At 42.8% G+C, this 8024-nt stretch overlaps 1 protein-coding gene across 1 annotated transcript in view; it reads right to left on the bottom strand.

Moving 5' to 3' along the window:
* The window catches only part of cyst (rho guanine nucleotide exchange factor 18 cysts), a 91145-nt gene that overhangs the window by 11125 nt on the left and 71996 nt on the right, over positions 1-8024 (bottom strand). Inside the window, exons 17-23 of the mRNA XM_086971561.1 lie at positions 7319-7444; positions 6798-6965; positions 6131-6332; positions 5347-5432; positions 4314-4521; positions 1654-1808; positions 946-1276 (exon numbers count right to left, since the gene is read on the bottom strand). Coding sequence (XP_086827687.1) covers positions 946-1276; positions 1654-1808; positions 4314-4521; positions 5347-5432; positions 6131-6332; positions 6798-6965; positions 7319-7444 — 1276 coding nt within the window. The remainder of the gene's footprint in view (positions 1-945; positions 1277-1653; positions 1809-4313; positions 4522-5346; positions 5433-6130; positions 6333-6797; positions 6966-7318; positions 7445-8024) is intronic.

Genomic DNA, 8024 nt, shown 5'->3' with positions numbered 1-8024 from the left:
TACAGCAATATCGAGATCCACGCACATACAGCACGAGTCCCATAGAGATAGCAGGCTACAATAATTCAAACGCACGACAGCCCAGCAGTTCTTCAACGAGCAAATCCAGCAAACTTCAATCCAACACCTGACACACAAAAGTCTAACGAGGACAGACTCGTTCTAGCGGGCAGGAAATTTTGTTCGCAAGTCTTACCAGTCAGATATGGGGGCAATCCTGAAGGAACGCCACCTGGGTGGTTAAAAATGTCGACTCAAAATTAACAACGACACCCCAAATATATACGCGTAGAAAATACTTCGGCTCTTTCACCATCGGATATATTATTAACAACTTTGTTTTTAGCTGTTCTTCCGTTATGACAAAAAACACTTCCATATATACTTTGCTTTTGAGACAAAAAAAAAATGTTCGCAAAAAACGTTCTTACAATATCGCTGACCCTCGGCCTTTGTAGTTAGACATTCGAAGAAAAATCACACATCGTTATCGCCTCGATCCTGTCTTAAAAACCTACTATGGCGCATAATAGTGCGCAGAGTCCATGATACCACTGAGAAAACTGCTCGCCCGGCTCTATCCACCGACCGACTGGGGTCGCATGAATGATCAGATAAGTTTTATATAGGAGACTACATGAACGATATCTAGTCAAAAGCAGCGAAACATGAAAGTAAACGCTAGATTCTGGTTTTATTGTTCTTTCAACAATCATGTATAATGAAATTACAGAAATTGGTGCTTGCTCAATTGTGACAAATGGAACTACAAGAGCGGGATACATGCCATATACATCCGCTTCGAAATGGGCGGTGAATCGTAAATCAGATCTGTTCTAATTTGAGCCCAAAGGCTATGTACGTAACGCTAAGCACCTAGTCTACAGCGCAGTTCTTTATCGACCATTGAAAGATAATCAGGCCCTATTTTGAATTTGTTTGTACCTTTCTGTGTATTTGCGTCGAAGCCCCCAAAGGTCTCCGCCCGCTTGGGCAACATAGCGGTTACATCTAAGCAGTTGCTGGCAGCGCTCTGGTGCTCTCCCGCACTGCTGACGCTTCGTCCCAGACTTTGATGTGCGCTATCGTTGACGTCAACGCTGTTGCGCCGATAATCTTGGTTTGTTCCATCCGATCCTGGCAGCGGTGGGAGTGGGACGGGAATCCGCGCGAAAATTTGATGCACCTGACTAGCTGCCGTAAGCAACATCTGATTAGTCTCTTCCGGCGACAGTTTCTGGAGTAAGTCGCCGTATTTGAAGTCGCGGGGGTTAATCTATGTAGAGGAGTGACGAGTTCAATAGGTTTTGGTTACTCAATCTGTTATCTTATATTAGAGATCATATGATTAGTAATGATTGGAGGAAAGTGTCTGCGCGTACGGATGGATTTAAATGCTCTAGATGAGGAGGGTTACTTCACATTGGTAAGTGTGCTTCGACGCGAAGGATTGTATCGGAAAAGTTAGCTGGTACGGCGAAGTAGTCCGTTGTTGAGCAGACATAATCATGTTCATTAAATAACTGGCGTCAGTTTTATTTTAATAATAAAACTCACAAGAACGCATACATCCGTCACCGCTAGGAATCCGCTAAGATAGAACCAGTCGTCTGCGTTGCGCGTTATCGTAATCCTGCTGTGCTGCAGCCATACCTTATCAATAGTATCCTGATCCACTCCGATGATCTCTAACATTTCGATGAGGATTGTCAGCTTCACCTGGCAGATTTGCGCAATAGATCGGTCTCCATCATGAAGCAAGATCTGTAAGTGACGCAGTCGATCGGCGCGAGCCACTTCTTCGGCATCTGTAACAATGTCAGCACATTCGTGTAGTACAAAAATGCTCTCGTTAGAAACAGCCTGCAATGCCCTTTGGCATGGAGCACAGCATCGTTTTGACGGCATATAAAAAAAATGGCGCTAAAAAATCAGGATTCGAACCAGCTTGACCAGGTCGTGCTGGGTTGCGCCGTACGTGGAACAATAGCGAAAAAACTTTTAAAAGAGGTACTTGTTCAAATGTTACGAGTAATATAAGAGCAAGTCATCAACTGTAAATAAGTAGAAGCTGGTCGATAATGATAGTGCAGCCCTCTCTAAAGTTAGATGAACCTTCGGATCAATACGTTAAATTGCATACGTGAAAATTTACAAACAAGTAATATTAGCTACACATGACCAAAGACAAGACTCGTCAACAGGGAATTATAAAATATTGCCTGAATATATTGTAATCTAAGCTAGTAGGTCTTTGAGATATTACGGGCGTATTAATTTCACAGCCCAATTAGCCGGTTGTAGATTTTATTATAGGTTAACAGTTGAGGCGGTAACGACTCGAGAAAAATGAAAGCAGGAAGAAAAATTTAGACCTCGGCTCCAGTAACGTTTTCAGTTACATTCGTGACCCTGATCGGTATGCGATGAGCGAGGAGCCAAATCAGAAACTTTGTATTAAACATAAAATCAATACAAATCGAATTCATCTCAATGGCACTAACAGAACGACATGGACGGGACCTGTAGCAATGCGCAAAAAACATAACGTCATCGTCTCTGAGTTATAGAGATTATGACGGTGCAAAAGACGTTCTTTCTTTCTTTTGCTGCTGAGCATCTTTTTACGGTTGGTGCAAAATCTGGCAGCACTTATGCACGATACGTTTGAAGTCCACTGAAGTGACTATGGGGTGCGTAATCCATTAGGAAGCCTATTTATGAATAGCGTCGCTTTATCGCCGATCCGGCTACGACACATCAACGCAAGCGTATACTGGTGTATTCCAATAATGTATACAGATAAATGTCTACTCTATTTGAACAGCGATCGAATGTGTTTTGCCCTCCAATTTGCTCCTTTTCTTTGCTGCAGCCTTGGACAACAAGGACAAACGAACGAAACGGAACACGCACGCCACATTGGGCAAGCGAGTGTCAATCGTAATAGAAAGTCACTCTCAACATATAATTGGAGACCGCGAATTTCGAATAGGCTCACCACGTAAATATGACAGTTTTAGTCTACGACAACTATACGCCAAACAAAAATCAAGTTATTTTTTTCTAGCCCGCTTTTTGTGATTCCTCAGAAGGAGGAACACTGATTGATTGGCGCCAATCAGCCAGAATAAAGTACTCTCAATGCAGAGACTATTTTAAATATTAGAAAAGTAATACTAGCAATGAACGAAGGTTCATTTGGGACTTCAGGTGCTGCAACTTGTAATGGCAACTACAACTTGATCGATTTGGCTTCTTTCTGGTTGTTACACACCGTACGTAGGCGCGGCAGCCCTTTTGCCCCATAGACATCAACGCGGCAGCTTCCAGGGGATGGAGCAGCCCCCTTGGAGACAAGGCATGAGCAGCATCGTTATCACTATTCTTATCGCCACCAATCATTATGGTACAAACCCATAGATAAAGCGGCTCTGACGGTACCCTAACCGAATAGGGTTGCTCTTCGGCCAGTAGTCCAACACCGTACGTAGGGCAAAGACTAATGGAGGCTGAGAAAGAGGCAAATGATCCTATCGCAACTCGTATTTACAACGCTACCCTAAGCAACAGCCTTGGCAGACAGCCAGTCAACTACACAAATGTCAGCGTTAACGATTGCCATCGTTGGCATCGTTTACCGATTTTTCTAGGGTTCGACCGCCACATCTGGCGCACATAAGCGCTCAGATCTTGCAGTCACTAATCTGACTCGACTGGCCGCTGCCGAGTTCCAACTTATGGTGTGTGTGCAAGCAGAAGCGAACTCATCGAGGGCTTTTAGCCTAAAAAATGGCCTGAAATTGCGGACAGGGACACCACCTTAACGCTCTAACAATCTGATAGTTAATATTGCTTCAGGTTTTATTCAATTTTCACGCCATTCCAGTACGTCCATCAGTCCATATATCGGCCATTTGATTGGTAGATACATGAAAAAACCAATCAATCTTTGTGTCAGTCCTATGCTGTGCTAAATTTTTTCTTTTTAGGCTGTTTTTCAATGGTTTACTTTTTCTTTGGGACTTTTTTGTAACTGACATTATCTGATGTTGCAGAGTTACGTCCATACAAGTGAATGTTGTATTAGTTTTTTTTTATCTAGCAATGGCAACACCAATATGCTCGTTTTCCCCGAGCCTTCGTGTCCAAATTGTTTTTGAACGTCATTTATTCATGATCTAATGTCTACTTTTACCCCGTATATCCCTCCTTATGTGATTAGAAGTGTTTATAAGGTTGTCGCTGCAGGCCGTGCCCGGGTAGCAGCAACTTCCAGGCGACGACCGCAGCGAAAATAATGGCGAACGAACCTTTCTCCTGCGAGTCATCGGTTTCTGCTGGACAGGTCTCGATGGCCTTACGAATGGCATCGAGCCAGAAGGCTTTATCCTTGGGTGAGACGCAGATGAACTCGAACATCTCGGGCTCCTCAGGGTTGGACGAGATGAGATACAGCGCCCGGGCGTCCTGGCCTGCTCTCTCTCGGACAAGCAGTTTGTGCAGAGAGATCACGCTCGGCTGACAATCGTCCAGAGTTCGTCCAACGAAAAAAAAAGCAGATTGAGTTGTTAAATTGGCACACGACACCCGTGATCGGACCATCAGGCCATCCATTCACCCCAGTGAATGGTATCCGAGGTTTTTTGAATGGTCGTCCATTTCACCGACCCGAAGCACCGCCACAAGGGCGCAGTTTATGGCCACCAGGTCGTACCGAGCATCAAAATCAGGTGGTCGGTCGAGCCCAGGCCATTCGCCATTGCCAACCGATTCGCGCGCGGTAGCACATGGCGACAAAAGGACGGTGGTACCCAGCAAGAAAGGCATGTTGACAGCGATAGCGGGTGAAGAGACAAAGACGGATGGTAACGAAGGGCAAGCCATCGGTGGCGCCAGAAGCACGATATTACACGGAGGTAAATGGGCAGATAGGCCGAGAATAGTTTGGAGAAAGAATGCAAGAGAGAAATAGCCCGGAAGCAATGACAGTAGCATGGGGTAGGTGGGTTGAAAAGAGAAAACGGAAGGAAGGGATAACAAACACAGATATTAGGCTTCGTTAGCAGCTGGCCAGCAGCTTCTCGTACTGTGTGAAAGGACGCCTGACCCGTCGGATATTGCGCATTCACTGAAGTCCATTTTCTTATTGCATATAGTTCCAGTAGTACATTCCAAAACACGTCATCTGATTTAAACGTTTCCATGTTTATCGTAATAATCCAATATTGATATGATGTTAGCACTAATTTATGATGATTCAATGACCGTATATGGTATCTTGTACACCGTTTGCGTACCCTTGACCAGATGTTAAGAATGACAACTAAATTGTTTTTTTTTTACCTTATTATCGAATGCGGCGAACACATATTTTTGGTTGTTCTCTTGCAGGAAGAATATTACATCTGACAACAGTACTGCCGTAACGTCTGGAACGAACAGAATTTTCGCACGCTAACAAACATGATTTATTGTACGATAATATCAAGCTTGATGTTAACTAATCGTCTGCCTACCTTTTGTTTTGACTTTTGTGAAACTACGGAATAATCGCTGGTTTTGTTTCAGACAGTCTTCTGTTGCGGTCAGAAGTTCCTATCCTACACGGGACATGCGCTTCATTTGTACTAGTAGTAGTTTAAACTTTGATACGCTATGTGGCAGCCAAATAAGGAATAAACCGATCTTCTTTTTGTAGCGTGTCACTATTACTAATAATGAGTATAAAAAAAAGCAAAGTCTTCCATTGGACACGGCTTGGCGTCTTTGGTCGAGACACTGGCCAAGGATTCGGCCGGGACAGCTTGTGCAGCACGAATAAAGAAAAGCCCAGAGCTATAGAACAATGACTTTAAGCATGTCTAGAGATAGTAGACTGACATATTGAGGGAGAACAGAAAAAATAGGTCTGAAAATTCAATAAACACATTGGCTAACTCCGCAATAGACTATCAGCTGCATTTTATCCTGCTACTATAAAGTGTGCCCCTGCTGAAAAAAGCTTTCTGATACATTGAAGAAAACGCAGATTTAGGGGTCTTAGGCAACGTCTGGAAAGCGCGATGCAGGATTGTTTCGATGAAAAAAAAGAGTAGCAACAAAATTTCGTTGTTTTTTTTCTACCAACCTAATTGCTTGTTGCGAGCATTCTTCAGAGAGATGGTCCCCTCATGCCTGAGTTTTCTATTGCTTGATAGCAGATCGGACTTTTTAAATTTGTGGCCCTTGAGGTACGCCGTTGACTTTGCGTCCACTTTATGGTAGATCTCGAGAAGTCGCGCATCCCGCTCTGCTTCAGCCACCTGCGCGTTGACGCCGTTAATCACGTCCTAATAATGTCATCATATGAAGTAATACCAAGTGAGAAAAAGTGTAAAAATGTAGACGATTTAGTGACTTTACGCCTCAAACATTCAAGGTAGTAACGTTATCCCTGATTGCAGGCTGTAACAGCAAAGGAAAGATTGTGAAAAGCTATTGCCACCAAAAACGATGTGTACGGACTTGGAAAACGACGTCACCAACCGACCACGCGCGTGCAGCACAATTTTACTTTCTTTTCAATGTTAAAATAAAGTATTTGTTTATACATCGGTGCATTGGCGTCTATAACATCACACCTCTTCCACCTGAAGCGAACAGAGTTTCGTAAATTGCTCGGCGGCTAGTGAGCTATTCGTAATATAGTGCGTAATATCGTTTAATAACAAGTCAACATGGAGTTAGGCACTTTTTAAAGTTGTTTTTTTTCTGTTGACATCGATAACGTATAAGCTATCCTTACTTGTACTCACTTTGACAAGGACTTGTGCAACTTTGAGCCGTTCGATTTCATCGGGATGATCTTTCGAACTTTTGATTAGGGCGTCAATCATTAGCGGGTATTTCGTTAGACGCTGCGTGACCAGGAGGATGCACTCTGGAATTCCGCGACCCTTGCACAATGCAAGACGGCTCCGTCTCTAAGAAAACAAGAGGAACTCTGTTATTTGTATGTCTACAACAAATCAAAACAGCGACTACAGGAAACCCAAAGGAGAATCTGCTAATCTATATTAAAACGTAAAAAAAAAAAATTATTTAAAAGAGGGTCCTGACATCCTTAACGCCGACAAATGCTAACGGTAAAGTCAGAAGTATAGCTCTATCCAAATTCTGTGAAACGATAATAAATTCCGTTCATTGAGGACGTGCGCATTTCTGTAGAACGTTTGAGTCTACTTAACCTACCTGTCACAAAGTAAAGGTTAAATAGAAGGTAAGTCGTCTATTTAAAGTACAACAGCTTAATTGGGGTGGCAGTAAAACGACTAACCGCGATGAAGAGGGCAAATTTTTTCTCGGCTTTGAGCATCTCCTTGTAGACAGCAACAGCATCCTTGTGCCTTGAACAGAAGGCGCCGTATGCCGTCAGCATTTTTGTCGCGCTATCTCCTTGGAACTGTATTTAAGCCAAAAAAATTAAAGTTAAAGGAACACAACAGTAACAACAACAAACTTTCAGTTATCACGATTAAGCAGTTACGCAAGCTTGTGGCAAATTGGTTTTATGCAATCGCAACTCTACCCTTCACATTTCACCAGTCTACGAGTCTCATGCAAAAGCCCTAATCTTTCTTTTTTAGTAAAAAGTCATCGTAGCAAAATGCGGTGACGAATGTCTGTCGTTATTAAAAACTAGTATATAGAGCCTGAGCGCATACGTGGGGATCTGCTTCGCATTATAAATCCCTATGATAAAGATGCTTATCTCTCACGCAGACACAAAAGGAAAAAAAAACTGAGTTCTCTTTGTCGTTGGATATCACGACTATTTCGCAGCAGCATGCGGGTAATTATAGTAAGATGAAACTTCAGATCTAGTACATATATATATATATATATATATATACCTATATATATATAGGCGTACATGATAGTTGCACATTTCTAAGTATCTGTACGAGACAAAATGGATAACAAACAAAGCACTTTATCGATCGTAAAATTTATATTTTTACCAATCTTGCAAAGTGTATAGC

Source organism: Varroa jacobsoni, unplaced genomic scaffold (assembly GCF_002532875.2).
Source record: "Varroa jacobsoni isolate VJ856 unplaced genomic scaffold, vjacob_1.0 scaffold_132, whole genome shotgun sequence".
NCBI lineage: Eukaryota > Metazoa > Arthropoda > Arachnida > Mesostigmata > Varroidae > Varroa > Varroa jacobsoni.
This window is presented reverse-complemented; position numbering and strand designations above follow the sequence as displayed.